The sequence below is a fragment of the Rosa chinensis genome, chromosome 1 (genome assembly GCF_002994745.2).
Source record: "Rosa chinensis cultivar Old Blush chromosome 1, RchiOBHm-V2, whole genome shotgun sequence".
Lineage (NCBI taxonomy): Eukaryota > Viridiplantae > Streptophyta > Magnoliopsida > Rosales > Rosaceae > Rosa > Rosa chinensis.
Genome location: NC_037088.1, coordinates 16868301 through 16889586, shown reverse-complemented (window position 1 = coordinate 16889586; position 21286 = coordinate 16868301). Strand labels below are relative to the sequence as shown.

At 36.8% G+C, this 21286-nt stretch overlaps 2 protein-coding genes across 3 annotated transcripts; one reads left to right on the top strand and one right to left on the bottom strand.

The window, feature by feature from the left end:
• The first annotated feature begins 1015 nt into the window (after window positions 1-1015).
• Window positions 1016-2410, top strand: LOC112182737 (probable carboxylesterase 15). Its single transcript, XM_024321275.2, has one exon. It carries the CDS (start codon window positions 1077-1079, stop codon window positions 2112-2114), a length of 1038 nt encoding a protein of 345 aa, XP_024177043.1. The 5' UTR covers window positions 1016-1076; the 3' UTR covers window positions 2115-2410.
• Window positions 2411-11517: 9107 nt separating this feature from the next.
• On the bottom strand, window positions 11518-16847 carry LOC112189338 (disease resistance protein RPV1-like). Of its 2 annotated transcripts, XM_040514046.1 has the most exons (7): window positions 16179-16847; window positions 14791-15886; window positions 14408-14683; window positions 13346-14261; window positions 12617-13251; window positions 12046-12226; window positions 11518-11917 (listed from the first exon to the last, which is right to left on the bottom strand). In XM_040514046.1, the coding sequence occupies exons 1-4, from the start codon at window positions 16667-16669 to the stop codon at window positions 14100-14102; spliced, it is 2025 nt and encodes a 674-aa protein (XP_040369980.1). In that variant the 5' UTR covers window positions 16670-16847; the 3' UTR covers window positions 11518-11917; window positions 12046-12226; window positions 12617-13251; window positions 13346-14099. The 2 variants fall into 2 exon arrangements, with proteins under 2 accessions (XP_040369980.1, XP_024199217.2); XM_024343449.2 differs by having other exon boundaries at window positions 11518-12226.
• Between the last annotated feature and the right edge of the window lie 4439 nt (window positions 16848-21286).

Below are 21286 nucleotides of genomic sequence, written 5' to 3'. Positions count from 1 at the left end.
CCAGGGTTTAGCAAAAAAAGAAAAAAGAAAAAAAAATTCACCTTGAATGAATATTATAGTATGAATACATAATTATAGCAATATGACCCAATATACTTCATATTTGGTATATTGTCATTCTCTATACCAAGTATAAAATAGCTTTTAACAATTTCTAACAGATTCTATGTCTAACATTTTGTTAAACCAGTCATTCCAACTTCAACAGATTTTTGTTTTGTTTTGTTTTTCATAAACCTTTTTAGAATTTTGTTCATATCCAAAATGAAAAGTTAATATATACTTTTTTTTATGACAAATTTAGAACGTACATTCACACTACAATTTTTTTTCCATAAACATTATTTACCATTTCCCATGTTTAGACCAAACTACCAAGCTCATTTTATTCATTTGCTACTTTTAGTGCTGATTTTTTTTTTCCAGCAAAAGATGAAAGGCTTAATTAGTGTTCTCAAAGTTGCTCATGTTAACAATAATTAGTTCCAAGTGATACGAAAATATTAAACAGAAATTGTGCCAAGCTAAGGCTGACGAGCTAAATCTTAGACATCCATGGGCTTCTGTAGGTTTTTTATTTTATCATTTCATTTTGGTGTAGTGAGTACAGGGATGAATTAGATAATTTGAGGTACAAAAGTTTAAGGGGATCTGTAATTCTGTATTGAGAAATTAGGGTTGTACAAAGGAAATTTGCTCATATTCATAAAAAAAATTAAAAAATTAATAAATAAAAAGAGAGAGAGGAAATATATTCATACTTCTCACACATAAATTATGCTAACATAGAAATAGGATGTTGGCATGGACAGAGGTCATCCACCAAAATATATATAAGAAAACATCGAAGACTTCGACCTTATTTGGTCTGAAAAGTCTTGAACAAAATCACTATAACATTAGAGGACTGACATCATATTATCAGTCCTAATTAAAATTTGAGAAAATTCTTGGTGGCTCAGTAGATTTGCTCATAGTCACACTTCTATTTCTATATAAGTAGCTGCCTAACTAGACCAAACCATCTCACACTCCAAACCACAAATATATATTCCCATTTATCATCACCGATCACCATGGTCCGTGAGAACAAGAAGCTTGTCCAAGAAGTGTCCGGTTGGCTAAGAGTCTACGATGACGGCTCAGTCGACCGGACATGGACAGGACCTCCCGAGGTCAAGTTCATGACCGAACCAGTCCCGCCCCATGACGAATTCATCGATGGTGTGGCCACTAAGGACGTGTTGGTCGACCAAACCTCCGGCCTCCGCGTCCGGATCTACCTTCCGGAGCAGCAGCCAAAGCACGAGGAGGACGACAACAAAGTCAGCGAGCAACTAAAGCTCCCCATCATACTTCATTTCCATGGAGGAGGCTTCTGCATCACCCAAGCTGACTCGTACATGTACTACCACATATACAGTAAGCTCTCGCGCTCCGCCAACGCCATTGTCGTGTCCGTTTACCAACGCCTGGCACCGGAGCACCGCCTCCCTGCCGCAATCGAGGACGGCTACTCCGCTCTCCTTTGGCTCCGCTCTGTCGCCCTAGCGGAACAAAAAGAGCCATGGCTTCTCAGCTATGCGGATTTCAACAGAGTTTTCCTTACCGGAGATAGCTCCGGAGGGAACATCGTCCACCAAGTGGCGGCTCAAGCGGGAAGTGCAGACTTAAGTCCACTGAAGCTCGCCGGCGGGATCCCCATCCACCCAGGGTTCGTTCGGTCGGAGAGGAGCAAGTCGGAGCTGGAGCAGCCTCAGTCGCCGTTTCTTACGCTCGACATGGTGGACAAGTTCTTGGGGCTGGCACTGCCTGTAGGTTCCACCAAGGACCATCCGATTACGTGTCCGATGGGATCCGGCGCTCCGCCGTTGGAGAGCCTGAAGCTGCCGCCGTTCCTGCTGTGCATTGCGGAGAAGGACCTGATCATTGACACGGAGATGGAGTACTATGAGGCCATGAAGAAGGCGAACAAGGATGTGGAGATTCTGATGAACAAGGGAATGATGCACAGCTTCTATCTCAACAAGATTGCGGTGGACATGGACCCAGAAACAGCTGCAGAGACTGAGCGTCTGATTGCAGGGATCAAAGGGTTCGTGGAGAAGCACTGACGCATAATTTTCAGTTTATGCGGTTAATTAAGTAATTTTTAGGGGTATGCCCTTAATTAAGCTTTTTATACGACGAAATTAGCATCACCTAGTTCGGTCCCTTCAATCTTGTATTTGCTCTTTAGCAACTCAAAATGAGAGCCTATGTTTTCCAGGATTTGGTTAATATATGCGGTCTAAGTCAGGATAACTTTTAGCCATATAGTATTATATAGTATTAAGACCCAAGTTAAGGTTGATAACCAATCTTGTTGGGAGGTATTTGCTTGATTGAATGGAATTTATTAGCTTTGTCAGTCCAGCTTTGTTATGATCCAGTGCTTCGCACACAGCGTACGGTTTACAATCTAATCCAATCATTTCAAACCTAATCCAGTTTTTAATGTCAATCCATTCCAATCAGGTAAATGTTCAAAGGAGAAATTACTGGTCACACCCTGTACTTTTAGGAAATCAATAATTCAGTCCCTACTATTCTAATTTTAACAAATTACTTCTCAGACATTCAAATCTCACGCAATGTGATTCAAAATGACTATTTTACCCCTCACTTCCTTTTTTTTTTTTTACATGTCCGTCTGTTTCTCTCTCTCTCTCTCTCTAGGCTCAGAAAGACGGCGCCGGAAGATTCAGACCGTCCGCTGAAATTGTGAGCTCGGAGAGTTGTGGTTTGTCGTCGCTATCGACCTCGACTGAATCTCCGATTCCAACACTACCGCCATGCGAAGAAGACCTCCGAAGCTCCGTCACCACAGTTTGTGATCATCCCCAACATCTGTGCCCATATTGAGTCTTCCCAAGCTCAATGGCACCACTGCACTCGATTCTTCCTGCAGACCAGACCTCAATGATCTCTCTGCTTGCGACGCTTGCGATGCTTGCGTGGCCACCGGCTTCAAGGTTCAGCAACAGTTGATCGCCGTTGATGGTAACTCTTCTCACTCTAGAGATTCTTAGTACTTTACAATTCTATATGTTGCTAGTATCATCAATGAGTTTGGACCTGAGAGCAATGGTGTTGTGTCTTGTATTTTTGGTTTGTCAATGGATTCTCATGTGGGCTAGCCCAAAAAGAGCAACACAGGTCATGTTTTCGGCCTCACCTATGCTGGGGTTGCTATGTTTGTTTTGTCTAGTTTGTTGGGGTTGTATTTTTAGTATGACAAAAGGTGGTGGAACAAGTGAACCACAACTCTCCGATCTCACAATTCTGGCGGATGGCGGATGATATGAATCTTTCTGAGCCGAGAGAGAGAGAGAGAGAGAGAGAGAGAGAGAGAGAGAGAGAGAGAGAGAGAGAGAGAGAGAGAGAGAGAGAGAGAGAGAGAGAGAGAGAGAGAGAAGAGGAAGTGAGGGGTAAAATGGTCATTTTGGACCACATTGTGTGAGATTTGAATGTCTGAGAAGTAATTTGTTAAAATTAAGATAATAGAGACTAAACTATCGGCGCCCTAAAAGTATAGGGTGTGACCAGTATTTTCCCCATGTTCAAATCTCAATGAGAGCAACTTGCATTTAATTTCTTTATTAAAATTTAAAGCGGTAGATTCCACTGCTCCTGTAACCTCATGCGATGTCAACAACAACAACAACAGGAGTCCACTTCAACATGCACTTGAGCCAGTCCTTGTCGATAAAAGATAGTCCATTCTTGACCAACGTTAGCGAGCCAAATTAACAAATTGACTAAGGGGGTTTGATGAATTGAATCAGATTGGTGAATACAGTGGTGTCGTTGATGAAATTCGAATAATAGCGACTAAAATGAATTTGCATCCATAGTTTGGGTGTTCAACGGACCAAGTTGATAACATGGTTCATTTATGTTCTAGAAATTTTACTTAATGCCCTTACTTCCTATTGTAACAATCATCACAAATCAATTCGGTCTCTCTTAAAAAAATTGTTGTGATGAAAAAATGAGTGAAAACTAAAACTATACTGGACTTTCTGGTAAATATGAAAATTAGATCGATACTTTTATTTTTTATCAAAGCTGAATTTATATTTAGAAAGAACAAACACATCCAAAAGACGTATAATGATCTCATTAAACTCGTCCCAATACGACTGAGGGACCACACTATTATTGGAACATAGATCATCTACTGAGATTCAGTTGAGCCACACAGGCATAATTCCAATAGCAACTCTAGGCCTCTAGCCACAAAATGGGCTCTAGGAGAATCACTCTATTTCGACACGTCGAAACCAGCTTGTAAACATGAATAATGGCCATCCAATATTTCACAAGCGTTAGGTGTCGGGTTACTTTCATCATTGCGCAAGTGCACCAGTTGATTGATAGGTCCATCAGTATTTAATTTCAGAAATAGACTTGAAGGACTTGTCCATTTTTGTTAATTTAATTCACTTCCCAAATTTGTACCCAGCAATGAGAAGTGGATGCCGACTGCAAAACATTAACAGATTGCTTCATCCAAGCCGCAGCAGCATCAATTAAAGCTTCAACTGTACGTCAAAATCATAATGTAAAACACAGTTTCCATCATGCCAAATTAAGCCTCCAACAAAGAATCCCAAACCATTCCAGATCTTCTCCTTGAGCCACCATAAATATAGAGGAAGAAATAATTCTATAAATCTTGGCTCACGCCAAGACTTACTGACTTCACCTAAACAATTGTGCTTCCAATTGTGCAAACAATCTCCATCCTTCCTCCACAACGTCTACAAGTGGCGGAGTCAAAATTTCGTATCAAGTGAGGCACTCAGAATTTTTGTTTTAAAAAATTTAAAATATAAAATATATACCAAAACTTTAATAATAAAAAATTGTGGTAAGATTAATATTTTTCTTAAAATTACATATTTTATTAGTAAAATTTTATAGATACAGATTTAGATATTAGACAAATTATGGAGACATAATTTATTTTTAGCTTTTAAAACTATAAGGAAAATTGTGTCAATGCTCTTAAAAAGAAAAAAGAAAAAAAAAATTCAAAAGCCAATCTTTCCAACGCATGTGATTCAGACCTAGGACCAACTGAAACCAGTTGAAAAATACATACATAGCCTACCCACTACACCAAATTGGCTGGTAATGAAACTTGCAAACTCTAGGCAACTTATACTTGTTTTCATATACAGAAAGTAAAAAATATATATAAAATTCAGTGAGGCACGGGACCCACTAGGTCCCCACGTGGCTCCGCCCCTGACGTCTACACCCTGCAGCACTGCCATTATGTAAAAATATATATATATATATATATATATGGATCCTATCCAGAGCGGAGCTCCACTTTGAAACTAACGAGTGAAGTTCGAGTTTTTGGTCACTTTTACGTCACATATCCACATCTCGACCGTTCCGTTTTTAGGTAATATTGTATAGATCATCTCTGCAAATTTTCAGCCAAATTGATGATCGTTAAGGTATCTAACTCGCTTAAACCAATGGACGAACTAAATCTGTCAACCTAAACCGTACTAGCTTTAAAGCAATTATCAATGCCTTAACGACCATCATTTTGGCTGAAAATTTGCAGGGATGATCTATACATTAGTACCTAAAAACAGAACGGTCGAGATTTGGATATGCGACCGAAAAGTGACCCAAAACTCGAACTTCACACGTTAATTTTCAAAGCGGAGCTCCGCTCTGGATAGGATCTGTATATATATATATCAGATACTTGAGGCACAACTACTGCTGCGGACCTAGCCTTGGTTTCCAAGCAGGGGCGGATCTATGTAGGTGGCTGATTGGGCTATAGCCCAACCCAAAATTTCTTAAATATATGATCGATTATAAGTGCGAGATTCCACATAACCATGTCTGGTTCAGTTGGCAAAGTAACTGATTGCTTCCCAAGTAACCTTGGTTTGCATCCTGTCAACAGTAGACCTGTAAATGGATCAGATCTACCTAAATCCAAATCTGTTTACTAAAAAAAAAATTCGTTCCAAACTCGCTCCGTTAACCAGACGGATCGTTGATAGCTCGATTCAAATCCGTATCCGCTGGGTTAACGAATACCCGATCCGCTAATCCGACCGGTTATAATTTCAAATATTTGAAAATTTTAAATAGTAATATTAAATTAATATCATGATACCTCATAAGATATTAATAAAATATTAAAACAACATGAAAAGTATCACCAAAAGTAGAATTACATTATCAAAATTCTTAATGCTTCTTGAAATCTTGGGTGATAGACTGTCCTTTAGATTTCTGCAAAAAATTTGTATAGAAATTCTTCATATTTTATATTTTATATATCTTTTAAAAATAATATATTAATAAAAAATAATATTTTATTATTACAAAAAGGGGCCGGATTATTAACGGATCGGATCGACCTAGATCCGTATTTGATCAGTTAAATAAACGGGTTAACGGATTTGGATTATTAACGGATCAACGGATCAAAACTTTCGATCCAAACTCATCCAATAGTCACGGATCTGGAGTGAATCCGGATCAAAATCCGGTTCATTTACAGGTCTAGACAACAGCAGTTGTGCATGTTTTCTTGGTTGTTCTATCATTTTCTTCTTTTGTTTTTTGTTTTTCTCCTTCCCCATTTTTTTCTTCCTTCTTCTCTTCCTACTAAAATCTTCTTGCCTAGTTTTTTTTTTTTGCTCTTTCCCAATTTTCTACTCCATTCTTTTCTTTAGTTACGACAATTTCTATTAATAGTTTTTTTTTTTTATAATTTAGTCTCAAAATTCTTAGAAACATTGATAGGAAAAAAAAAAAAAAATCTTATGGCAAAGCTTAGATTAGCCCACCCCAAGATTACATCCTGGATCCGCCCCTGTCTCCAAGTCATGCTATTGAAGTCCATTTACTCCTGTTCAATCAAAGCTTTTAAACTATATTATGTCTTAATCTTAGATCATCTTTCATTTTAAAAATCTTCCACTACAAGAATAAGCTTCAAGGTTATATAATGATTGAAGCTTACCAGGCTAAGTTATGCTAATCCCTTTGAAAAGTAAAGGGGCCTGACACATAAATAATCCTTGTAAAAACAAAAACTACCGCTGCCTGATCACTTACAAGCGAAGTCTGGATTCTGTTGAAAGGTTAAAATTGACCGAGTCAAAAATTTAAAACTAATGATTACCTTACATACTTAAGGACTGGGTCGGATTTCCAAATGACAAACTGATGAAAAGCTTATGCAATTGAGGACTGGATTTCAAATGACAGACTAATGAAATATGCTTATACACTCAGAAAACTGGATTTCCATCGACAAAGAGAGCAACTTTTGATAAGACAATACAACTAGAAAGTAATGAAAATGACAGACTAATGAAATATGCTTATACACTCAGAAAACTGGATTTCCGTCGACAAAGAAAGCAACTTTTGATAAGACAATTCAACTAGAAAGTAATGATATCTAATTATCTACAAGAGAATAATGTAATGTTTGATAAGACAATACAACCAGAAAGTAATGTTATCTAATTATCTACAAGAGAATGTAATGTTCCTATCTTGTTGCTCATTTTGATCATTAACGTTCTTTAAATGCTAACTAAAGTTTCTTCTTCTATTAATTATATACAGTACTCTCAGTAAATAAGATAGAATGAGAATAATTCAAAAGAATGGCAGACACAAGTCATACAACATTTCTCAGTAGAAGAGAATGTCTTTTAACTATTATTAATCTACTCACTGAAGCACTACAATAACAAATACTGTAAAGATTATTTTGATAGACAATTTCAAATAAGACAAATTAGCGGATATAGTTGATATGCAAAGCCAGTAAATGTACGGAACTACTAACCAATGCTTAAGCTTTCAAGAATTATTTTGGTCGATTTAGCTTGTACTGTGGCTTGAAATCAAGTGAAGTTTTCCTTCTCAAATTGGATTTCCATACACCAACATCTGCAAAAATGATCAAGTAAATACTAGAAAATTAAGAATACAGTTTACAGATATAATTCATAAGATCCAAATCACTGATATGCTTAACTGGTTCAACACCGGATGCTCATAATTCGGAACCAACGTGGAGAACTTCTTCATAAACCTCCTTCTATGTCGCAAAATCCTATAGAGAAGCCAAGAACTATGCCCAACCAATTAAGACACGAATAAAAAGAAAAAAAAAATCCTGAGGGAAAAACACATACATTTTCAGTTGAAACTGCAAACAAATGTTGTTTGTGGATTTCGTTGAATCACAAGCTCATTTACTAGTCAAACCAATCACTACCAAACCACTAGTAAACAGTAGATTGGAGACCAAACCAAAATGAAAGCAGAACAGCACAGATAAACACCCAAACACAACCTCAACTCTTTTAACTGATCTGAGAAGTAACCTAACTTTTCTTACTTAATTGACTTGTTCAATAATATCCGAGTTCCATGTCTCTAACTTGACATGGGAAGTATATCACTGTAACAAAATTGATGTTTAACATCTCACTAGTTTACATTTCACTTCAACAACTTCTACGCTCAAAAAGGAGGCATCATTCTACCATTATCCAACCTCTGACCACTACCCGGTCTAATTAGTTCAGTTTCTTCAGTGAAAGAGCAAAATCACTATTGAACTAGGTCTAAGCCGCATAACAATGAGCACCAATATTATGTCAAAGCAGAGGTGAAAGATCTCTATAAGCCTAACGATAAAGGAGACGAGTTAACTGTCTCCCCACCCTTTGATGTAGGACGAGATTTTAGCCAATTTCAACAAAGAATCCGGAAAAGAAAGAAGCGTCTTCACATTAAGAAGAATAATTTGAATATTCGAAATTGGTATTCAAATAGGCTTCTTAATGATGGAATTAATCATAAATTACTATTTTGGATATATCGGGATTCTCGAACAAAATCTTGGTTGGGATTCCAATTATATATTTGCGTAATATTCTTTAGTATCTAGGATTCTATTTCTGATTTTTATTTAATGAGGTTTAATTAGGTTTTCTAGTTTTAGTCTATAATAAATTATTCTTTTTGTTTTCTAGTTGAATTAGGTTTATGTTATGTGCCCTATATATAAGGCACCTCTTAAATTGTAATTTTAATTGAAGTTATCAATAAAAACCCAAATATTAGAGAAGTTTCTCTATCTTTCTTACGGCTGTGCCCGTAATTGCTAGTGGATTCTAGCTCATCTCATATGGCTTTCGACGCTTGACGGAGTCTCTTACTATTGTGTTCACACTTCCCGCATCACCCTTCTTACACACTATTACACTAACAGTACCAAAAATTTGAAAAAGTTTCATGCTTCTTCAAGGCCTCGTATACTTGGAATATGACTAAAAGCTGTTATGAAGAAAAAGGGACCTCATATGGCAAGAAAACACCTTTATTTCATGAAGCCAAGCAAGAACATCTTTTGATACCACCTTTGACAAATTTTAATAAAAATGGGGCGTAAACTTTCAACTGATTTAATAACTTCAAACTTCAAAGTTAAATAACAGCATTAGAGAGAGTCACTACCTAATGCATTCAGTTATATGTCCTTCATGAAACCCATAAGAACCACTTCCACAGCATATGATATTTTCTATACTAGAGATAAAGCATTCAGGCTTCTGTTTCAGAAAAAAACAACAAAAGCCCAAGCCAGGAAATACATGTACATGTATGTGTACCTATATTATATATATACATAACCTAGCTAATATATATTCACCCTCTCTCTTTTGTCACTTTTCCAATGTGGGATCTTTCCTCTCCAACACGCCCCCTCACGTGCAACCTAACTCTAGGTCTGCACGTGAAATTAATTAACAATCCAATTCCACATTGGAAATTGGGACACAAGTCTCATATTGAAGACTTGGCCAATATAACAATCCAAGGCCCACATCGGACACTTGGTAACAATCCAATCGGAATTTTCCGATGGCAATATAAGGAACCCAAATTCGGGCCCATGACAATTGGAGATGCAATTGGAGAGAGACCCGCTCTAATACCATGTTAAACAGCGACAAGCGTGGCCCGTGGCCCACCATTGTACCGATACTGTCCCAACTTAACCACCCGTTAGGTGTTGGGTTTTTAATCACAAAAGGCCTCGGTACAATTGGGTGAGATCCATCCATTTATAAGTTATATTTTATTTGTCACTTTTCCAATGTGGGATCTTTCCTCTCCAACATACATAACCTAGTTAATACCCTCTGAAGCCAAGCTTGCAGTTTCAAATTCTATCAGTTACGAAGCTGTTCAGAGAAAGGCACCAAAGAACCATTTTGAGGACAGAGTGAGTGAAAAAGAAGCTGAGAATGCATCTATGAAATGGAAAGTTGACCCTGACAGTGTGGAGTGGAGCTAAACTGAAGGAATATGACCAAGAAATTGTACACATTATTACGAGCATGAAATCATGGGAGGTAGTTGAGGGTAAGAAAAATGGACCTTCTTGTGGGAGTGGCTACACAAGAGGTCAATTGGAATACAATATGGGATTTGGTCCAAAATTCTTGAATGCTTATAAAAGAACGTTGCATTCCCAAAAAAGACTTGAAAGAACTGACCTGAGCATCAACATGTTTTTGCAGTTTTGTGTTCAGCATCTCTTAAACATCACGATTGCTTGCTTTGCAGAATTGTTCATGGAAAAACTATGCACCGAAAGCTTGTGAGTTGATTTTGGTTCTAAGATTGCCAAGCATCCAAGACTCCAAAACCATAGCAACAGCATGCAGTATTTTTGGCATTTCAAAGGGAACTCCAGTAACATTTAAGACCCCAGAGGTAAAAACTTGTAAGCTCTGAAAATATAAATGTTGATTTTGGTTCTAAGATTGCCAAGCATCCAAGACTCCAAAACCAGAGCAACAGCATGCAGTATTTTCCGCATTTCAAAGGGAACTCCAGTAACATTTAAGACCTCAGAGGCAAAAACTTGTAAGCTCTGAGAATATAAAATATTTAACATATCAAATTAGATGTACACTTGATCTCCGCTTGAAGGACAAAAAAGGACAAGCCCAGCTTCATTTGTAAGAATTGTTATACATTTTGACCTGGTCTACTAAAGTTACCCATATTCCCAGCATGCCATGACTTGTGAGAAGATAAGAGTTAAATTTTCACTTTTTCCTTCAAAAATTCTGCTGCAAAATAGATACATTTTCACCCTTTTCTTTTTTCCATGAGAAACATCATGAGCATTGCATAAATTTATATAACCCCAGATAGAAGTGCCCAAAGCAGCAACAAACAAGGAAAAGTGCTTGGATTAGTAAACTGCAGACCCCAGTACTGGCTCTAAAATATTAGACACTACTGAGCAGCAGAATTATCCACAACATCAATCTCTGTCGATCATGTAAAATACGTGTTACATGAAATTAACACAAACAGCAGGAAAAATGTCAAAAAAAATTAGATTTACTTTAAAATAATACAACTGAGCCAATAGCCATCTTTACCAAATAATAACAAGAAAAAACTGTACTGATATGAAATTAAAACAGCCGCATATAGTCATTTAAAATGAAAAATAATTCATATGGTAAGATTAGTACCCTACCGCCCTACTGAGACTAGAACGTTTGTAAAAACCAATCTTGTAAAATAAAAAAAAATAAAAAACAGAATACTTAAAACCAATCACCTACAAACAGTACTCTGGGGCTAATCAAGGCTTCCAATTGATCTTATGTTTCTTCATGGCCTTGTATAGTTCCATCTCTTTGTCTACGACTCTAGAGTCATGTCCCTCTCAGCAATGAAAAAAGAAGGAATGAAGATTCAGACCATCCAATCTGGGGCACCAGAACCCATTGAACACTGCAGGGCTCGCACAAAGCCGTTTTACCCAGGGCTACAAAAAAGAACCAAATAATAATTAAGGGAATTGGGATAAATAAAGAAATACAATTAACTGGAGCCAAAAAATAGCATATTTCCTTGCTGCACCCAAATTTTATTGGCAAGCTCAAAATATTCTACCATGTTTAGTTTTAAAAAGACTGGCTCCAGGCCTCTAGCTGCTCCTCACAAACTGAAGGAAAACTAGTATCCATAAGAATCCTACCATCTAGTCTCAAGTTGAGAATAAATGTTGGGACTCTCAAGGAACTGATATTCCTTTCTTCAGTTCTTTCAGCCACTTGGTGCAGAAGGTTTCCTCCTAAGATAAGAAAAAAAGGATTAAAGTCTGTGTGGTCAATAGATATGACACCAGGAAGACTGTTAGGAACTATAATTAATTCTCTTGTATTAATTAACTTATATTATTTTAAAACTTGCATCTGAGGTCAGTATAAGTATAGTAATTGGAAGTTGAGGTACCACAAATTAATGTCAATTCATGAATTATGCTTTTCAAAGAATTTCTTCCTAGCATTTTTGGTGTCTAAGGCATTCTCGCAAACAATCTAATTAGCACGGTATATTACACCCTTCCAGAACGTTTTGTGATTCAATACCATGACATGCAAAGGTAACTTTAGATCACTCTCCAAAAGTTACATGAAATAACTTCCAGGACTTTAAAGAGATTCAAGGAATAGAGGCCTACCAAGCATATTTTAGGAACCCTTGCATAGGCAGCAAGAAATATGTTGCAACATCTTAACCATTGTCTGAAGCGGATGGGTGCTTGCGCCTTCGACCAATCATTGGTTCCAAAGTGGAGGATAGCCACTGCTCTTGTGCATAAGTGCCATCAACAGACATAACATCATCAACCTGTTGGCATATTAGGTGGGCCCCACAACTTATAAAGGATACAAGGCCGGAGTTGCCGCTGCAGTAAAATTCAACTTTACACATATCAGGGAGCAACCAACTCAGTCCATTCATCATTGGCCTCATTTCTAATGGAATATACTTGAGCCACACATGAGATGACTCTGTCTGCCTTGAATAGAAATGGAAGTCATGACGACAGCTGTATCCTTCATTGATTAACACTTGAGCTCGAAAACAACAATCAGCAGAATTACTTTCTGTACATTCAAAAACGACACAGAGTGCCAAACCTATGTTCTTCTGTTTCAATTTTGGAGGGATTCCAATGGAAAGTTCACATACTGATCTCCAGCCTAGAGAGTAGCCAACAAGCAATTCATATATAAGATTTGGATCTTTGCGACAGCTGAACCATTTTGGAACTTCACTACCTGGCAGTATAATGCCAAATTTAGAAGAGACCTGTCACAAAATAAGCATCACTTCATGAATCAAGAACATATTGACAGTGTGTGACATCAATTAAACATTCTATGTAAAGAGAGAGAAAAGAGACCTGGTTCTGAAAAATATTATCCATCTGTGCCACTTCATAATGCAGATTATCACATAATCTATGACAATTGAACAAGTCCATCCACTCAATACCTTGTAACTCACGACTTTCCAATATGTTTGACAATTTTGGAAACGTTTCCAATGATTTGCAATCGCCCACATCTACCCAACATACCTTTGGTGGAAGTTGTGGAATTTTCTGAAGCCTCTTGCAACAACACAAGTTAAGGTCCAACAAATTGACAAATTTGCTAATGCATATAGGAAGACTGACAAAATTGCTTCCGGATAGATCAAGTTCTTGTAATGTGGACACACAATCCAGAGTTGCCAGGAAATTACTTTTGGATAAATTGCATCCTCCCATATTAAATCGCAAGAGCTTGGGAAGCACCAAAGGAAGTAATTCTGAACTACCTGAAACTTCAGAGTTTTCCAAATGCGGAAATGCAACAAGTCTTGGGCAGGAATCAAGGAAGAGATATTGTAGGTGTTGCAATTCATAAATGCTGCATGGCAGATTCATAAGGTCCACACACTCATTTAGATTTAACTCCTGAAGTCCACTGAGATATCCAATTGACGACGGTAATTCTCTAATGGCAGTGCCAGGTAGTGTGATACATTTTAAGGATTTCATTGTCCCCACGATTTCTGGAAAACTCTTAAGCTTGCTACAACCTCCGAGTAGAAAAGTTTCCAGAGATCTCAAGCTGAGTCTTGGTGGAAACATCTCAAGGCTAGAGCATTTCTCAGCACTTAAGTGAACAAGCCTTTTGAGGAATCCAAACCTCAACTAAACTTTCACAGTAATTTAGATTCAAGTACACTAAGTTTGGGATTCCGGAGAAGTCAGGGATGCTTTTTAGGAATTTGCAGCTACAAAAATTTATAGATTTCACATTTTGCAAATTCTGAGAGACAGGGAAAAAAAAAAAAAAACAGATAAGCAAACAAAGAAAGTAAATCAAGGAAAGGATCAAAGTTTCAAGATCACCATATTCAAACTAAAGAAAACAGTACTCAACAAATAACAAATGGCTGAAAATATTTGAAGTACCTTGAATCCCTCCCCCAGTCGTGTCATATGGCTGCAAGGCATATTGAGTTTAACAAGTTTTCTTGGATTAAAATTGGATGGAAAAGACTGTAATGGACATTCAGGCCAATCAAGGATCCTCAACTCATTAGGCAGATATTCCACATCTCCAGAAAAGTGTGAATTGCAGGTTATAAATAATCTAAGATTTTTCATCTTTGAGAGGCTTTCAGCATTCAAACATATCACATCTGATTTGGGCAAATTTACCACAATGCCTTTGATATTGTCTGTTCCCTATAAAAGAAATCCAAAAATTAATCAACTAATTCATTGAAAAAGATGCAAGCATTGTAACCAAAAAGAGCACGCAAGTGTCTGATCAAATATACATATATACTTACCGTATTTTCAGTTAGAACATGGTAAACATCTTCATGAAACCACAGTCTGCTACGTCTTCCAGGCTCAGTTGGCGACTCTTGGCGAACTATTTCTCTACCCATTTCTTCTATCAAGTCATGCATCCAAATATTGTCTCGTTCAATACTTATGATGGCATTATCGACGAGTACTTCAATACAATACTTAGGATTGAGTTCACAACTTTCTAATGTTTCTACCACATAGTTCCGCTTTTTACCTTTAAAGAAACAAGCAATGTCAAGGAAAACTTCCTTCACAGGATCTTCCAATGCATTATAACTTATCTTGAGAATTTCTTGAATCTCTTGGTTTGGAACTCTTGCATAACAATCTAATGCAGCTTTACATTCATCTGTGCTTCTACCACATAGACGGGAACCTAGATGTATAAGAGCTAATGGAAGGCCTTGAGCATATTGTAGTGCAGTTTCGACTATCAGTTTATCAACCTGATGTCTCTTTCTTGCAAATGCATTCCAACTGAAGAGAACGGTAGCTTGATTATAATTCAATTCCTTGACCTTGTATATCAGATTAATTTGATGAGCAGTTAACAAGTGTTTATCTCTTGTTGTGATGACAATTCTACTGCCTATACCAAACCAATCTACCCCTCCAGCTAATTTCTTTAACTGGTCCAAATGATTCACATCATCAAGAACTAAGAGAACTCTTTTATGGCTCAACATTTTCTTTATCACATTGATTCCTTTATCAGCATTGTTCACCTTCAATCTCTTCTCCCCTAGAATATCAAAAAGTAGAGTGTTTTGTAGTTCCACTAGGCCTCCATCTCGCATTGAGTTTTCCCTAACATTTTCCAAGAAACAGCTACCTTCAAACCCACCTACAATGGAATTACAAACAGCTTTAGCAACTGTTGTCTTACCTATTCCACCAATTCCCCATATTCCTACCATGCGAACATCCTTTTCTTCAACATCTAAAAGCATATTCACATGTAACACCCGAGATTCCATGCCAACTGGGTAGTCAGCCACAATGAGATATGTGCAGTTAAGTACTTGCGCTGAAATCTCTCCAACAATATCATGAATAAATTTAGACTCATACCTGTTTGTTTAAAAGCACACAACATAATCAATGACATGGCAGTAAATAAACACACAAAAATGAAGAGAATATGCATAGTATGACAAGTAGGGTCTTTGTTTTGAAAATTTGCTTTGAGTAACAATCAAAACGGCACTCAACAAGTAATAATATTTTTCAGTCATGTGCAAATACTCTGTTAAGTGTTATTCATGAGTGACAGTAACCAATACTCAATATCAATATTCTGTAAGTATTTCTATCATGAAAATATATATATGATCATCTGATACAAGTGTAGTGGTTAGTTTACCCGTCCAAGAATGACCACCCAGCCAAGTTTGCTGCTTCTGTAAGAGCTGCCCTCCAACATAACACTTTTGGCATGTTATCATGAAATCGGTATTCATGATAAGCGAGTGCCTGACCATAAGCACCTCTCTGGTTTCGAACATCGGAGGGATCCACCTTGTAAAAAATAGGCCAAACCGTCTGTTGCTTTGAATGTTTACATTCAAGAATCTTGACGAGTTCATCCAAGCACCATTTTGAGGATGCATAATTTTCAGAGAATAAAATGATACAAATCCTTGACTCTTCAATTGCTGCAACAAGTGTTGAAGATAATTCTTGTCCTCTTTTTATGTCATTGCTGTCTATGAAGGTGTTGATTCCCTTGTGATGCACAGCACTGAACAAATGGTCTACAAAATTGTAGCGTGTATCCTCACCTCTAAAGCTCACAAAGACATCGTATCTCCATGAATGGGGAAAAGAAGGAGAAGAGGAGAGAGCTGAAACCATCTTGTATGTTTGTATATGAGTTTACTCATTGCCATTCTTCTGATCACTTCTTAAATAAGGCAGCTTGCGCTGATCACAACAGCAATAATAGCAGTTTCCTCATACCTTCCAGTATTCGACATGAATGCCAAGTCAAGCAAAGTCGCTCTCGGGGTTTCGGTTCAGCTTCAAATGGGGCAGTTCAGATTCCACTAGGAGTGGACACCAGTCACAACTCACAACCCAAGACCAACTTTTCTTTTCTGTTTTTTATTTTTTTATTATTTATTAACTTTTTTTCAATAATTCCACTAATGTTTTCTTTTATTTAAAAAAAAATAATAATAATACTAAGAGAAATTTTTACAAACGGTATCCCGAGGCATTCATCAATTTAGTACATCAATTTAAAAAACTATCATTTTAGTACCCCAACATTAAAATTGGAACCACTTTTAGTACTTATCATCTATAACGGAGTCAATTCTGTTATCACGTAAACTATTTCATGGACCCTTCAAAAAAAAAAATTTATTTCATGGGCAATTTCATCTTTTCATCTTCCCAGTTTTTCTTTCCTTTTTTCTTTGACAATAATTTTTTTTTCTTTAATCCTCTTCTTCCCCTCAGTGAAAACACACACACTCTCTCTCTATCTCTCTCTCTCTCGCTCTCTCCCCATCCATGTCACCAAAAACCCAGAAAATAGAACAGCAATTTCAAACCAAAGAAAAAAAAATTGATGGGGGCTACAATTTTGGATTGAATTGAATTGATTTCCTGATCTCGCAAAACTCTTTCTCTCCCCCCATCCATGCCACCAAAAACCCAGAAAGTAGAACAGCAATTTCAAACCAAAAATTGATAGGGGCTACAATTTTGGATTGAATTGAATAATTTGAATTTTTCGGAGTTAAAGTTGATGGAATTATGGAGAAGTTTTTATCAATTACATTGGTGAGGGGAGGGTTGGTATGGTGTTCTTGAAGTTTCGGTGGTGGGAGAATTTTTTATTTTTTTATTTTTTTTTGGGGTCTGAGAGTTATGTTATCCTTTAAGAAGAATCATTTCAAGTGTCTTTCTGGTATTCTTCTTCATGCTCACCTCTTTAGCATCGTTTAAAACCAAATTCATGTACTCATCAAAATCAATGATTCGGCCTTCAATCCTGACGTCTTTCTGTTCAAAGAGCCAAATATGAATTCAAGCTTTACTCTGGAGGAACTTGAACATCAAGTTAAGGGCTGGGTCATGATCATCTGAACTTTGGTGCTCGCCATGGTTGCAAAGGATCCAAGGGTTCTGGGGTTTACTACAAAACGTTGACGGACTGTAGTAGCAAAGCAATTCCTAAAAGAAGAGCGATGCGAAGTTAGTTTGTGGGAGGTTTTTTTTTTTTTTGGTCTGATAGTCTGTGGGAGGTTAAGAAATTAGTTTTTTTTTTTATTGAAAAGAAATTAGGTTTTGAGTTGAAGAAAAAAAAATTGAGTTAAAATGTGGAGAGACAAAATTATCATTTGAAAAATAGAGATTTGACGCCATTATAGACGACGAATACTAGAAGTCGTTTGAGTTTTAATGTTGAGGTACCAATATGATAGTTTTTAAAATTGATGTAGCAAAGTGATGAATGATTTTTATTTGGGGTATTGTATATTTGTATGTAAAATTTTTTCTACAACTAATGGTGGATAAGTTATGGAGATTTTTATTTTTATTTTAATCAAACCAAAATCGGGTGTCAGTATATTCATTACAAGTCCCGTTACATATTCTACTGCTACCTTCTACAAATATACAAGAAGATAGTGGTACGTAGAAATAGACTCACTCATTAGACATTCAAATATGTAGACATAGCGGGAACTCTCATTTGGTACTACTCTAGAGGCGCTAGAGATACATAGAGTGCACACAAAATACATATATAGCTTTCTAATAGAATAGGAGATTATTGAAATTAGACTAACTAAAAACATATTATAGGCCTAGGGCTAAAACACCCCCAGCCCAAATCACTAGCCCAAGAGAGCAACCCCAAGGAAGAGGCCTAACTCAAGGCCTAACAAAGATTGGCTTGACCCAAGCCCAAATTCCATCTTCAGCATCATTGGCCCCACATACAGATCTGGTACAGTTCCACTGCAACCCGCACCGTAACATCCCACGTGCGCCCAGCCAGGCCACGCCGCAATGAACTTGCGTCCCACGATGCAGTGCCTCCGATCCAACACCCCGCACCACCGCCCAACACCTACAAAACCCATGCTGCCAGTTCTGGAAGTCCCTCGAAAAAGCACGACCCTCCTTGTACAGATGACTACCTCGCCCAAGACTTTGTCCTAGTACTCGTCGCGAAGCCATCCAGCCAAAGCTCGACCCAAGCACCCCTCCCAAGAAACTCATTCCCAGGCATATAGTGTTTAAATACTCATCTGACAGCACCATTATCGGCAAGGTGAATCAACGCTGACCATAAGCGCCGCCGGACGAGAAGGAATTCGCAAACCCTAAACTCAAATCAGTCCAAGTTTTATGGAGACTTGGAAATTAGTCACCGAAATGAACAAAACGATTTTTAATCTAAAAAAAAAGAAGTAAAAATAAATAATAATTATTGAGACATGTTTCGCTTGTTTGATATCATTGTTTTTTTTATTGTTTATGTAAGAGAGGGCTGAGAATCGGACTCACAATTTACAAATAGTTCTATTTAGGATTGAGAAAGTATTTTGTTAGAAAGTGGTTGCATTGTATAAGTTTTAACAAATAATCATGGAGTATGTGTGGGACCTTCTTACTTTTCAATTTGAAGATTTTTATTATCTTTCACTAGCTAGTATACAATCTACTTCAATGATTTTAATCATTAATCTTTTCCAATGCAAGAATTGTGTCTATAAAAAATCAACTAAATTCGTAATCATTTGGTCACTGAAAATGTGTAAACAAATGTAGTCTATAAGATAAACTTAGAACAAACATGGTGTTAATCAAATGGTTAAATGTTTTCCAATTTGACTTATTTTTGTGAGATTTATATTTGTTTATGTAACTGAAGAATGAGTGGTTCAAATTATTAAATTACATGCTAAAATTATAGCATCCTCAAAATTCAAGTTTGAGGAGCTCTCTCTCTCTCTCTCTCTCTCTCACACACACACACACACACACACGGGATCTTTTTTTATTTTGGCCATTTAAAGAATTACTTGTGGAACTTATTCTTTGATCACATTTCAGCATCTTGACGTTTAATTTTTAGATATCCATGAGTGTATCACTTCTGCAATTTCTCAACCAAATAGATAATCGGTTAAAATATCAAACTAGATCAAATTAATAGATGAATAAAATATGTCCAATCTGAACCATGCATTCATGTTCATAATGGTAAATTACGATTATGAATACCTTAACAAGTTTTAATTTTGCTAAAAAATTGCTTAAGTGATATACTCATAAAGACCTCAAAATCTAACGATTAATTTACCGATATATCGAAAAGTGAGTCATACAAGCAATGTCTTAAAATGATTTTTAAAAGGGATCTCATACACACAATTTCATATTTTTATTTTTAATTGTGCCAAACGCCTTTCAAAATATTCTTAAAGTGCTCTTACCAATTGAAACAATCTAATTACTACTTAAAAGAAAGTATAATCGGGAACGTGGAACTAAAACCTCGAAAGTAAGAGGTGGCAAGATAATCATGTTCAATACACTCCATTATTCAAAAAGGTCAATGCTCTAACTGAAAGAAAAATCCACAAAATTTTATGCTTATTCACGACAAGCACGACTTTTTTGTTTTATTTAATGAAAGATAAAGATTTCATTAGTCTCAAGGAAATAAAGGCACTTACATGGGTTCGCATTCAATGGGAAAAATAGTGTATCATTCACTAGCACAATGAAACTCACTTATTCAAGAGCCTATATGACTATGTAAAGTCTTTCTACACAAAATAAATAGTTTGAATCTCTATTTGTTAATGCACTCAAATGTTGTACTTCAAGAGATTCATGTAGTTAGTGTAAACACAACCCCATATATTGTGAAAATACTATGACGAAACGTGTTTCTGGGTATCGAGGATCGATAGATACATTTCAATCATTACTGAGCAGAAACCAAAAATCACACAGAACACACAACTTTGGTTACGCAGTGAAAACCTCAAATTTGAGATTAAAAACAAATGTGGGGCTCTTACTCTTGAGACCCAAAAAAAGATCAATCCACTAATGGTGAAGAATATATTTCTTTACAAACACAAATTGCACTCCTCTCGGCTACAATCTCTAGACTAACTAAAGAGGTGTTTGTCTTGAACCTTGATTATTTTCTTCACTTGAACGATATTCAATTATCGCTCTTCTTGCAACCACAACTTCTCTACTGATCTCGAGAGAACCAATGTATATGAATGAATGAACAATGAGACACTTAGACAAGGAACAAGCGTTTCATGGACTCTTACGGAACCTTTGTTTAAGCAAACAAGAAGCACACTAATTCTTGTGTCAAAGGCGTGCCTAAATGAACGTCTACTTTCTGAATATATTGAGGAGAAAACAAATACTCATCAATCACAACTTAACCCTAATTGGACACCTAATAGGAAAGGTCTT

What these genes read in the sequence shown, in the direction of transcription:
- LOC112182737 (XM_024321275.2), top strand. Translation starts at nt 1,077, where the DNA reads ATGGTCCGTGAGAACAAGAAGCTTGTCCAAGAAGTGTCCGGTTGGCTA.
- LOC112189338 (XM_024343449.2), bottom strand. Translation starts at nt 16,669, where the DNA reads ATGGTTTCAGCTCTCTCCTCTTCTCCTTCTTTTCCCCATTCATGGAGA. An exon ending in ATGTTCTAACTGAAAATACG is followed by an intron (nt 14,684 to 14,790) that starts GTAAGTATATAT and finishes TTTCTTTTATAG; the next exon opens with GGAACAGACAATATCAAAGG. An exon ending in GACTGGGGGAGGGATTCAAG is followed by an intron (nt 14,262 to 14,407) that starts GTACTTCAAATA and finishes CCTGTCTCTCAG; the next exon opens with AATTTGCAAAATGTGAAATC.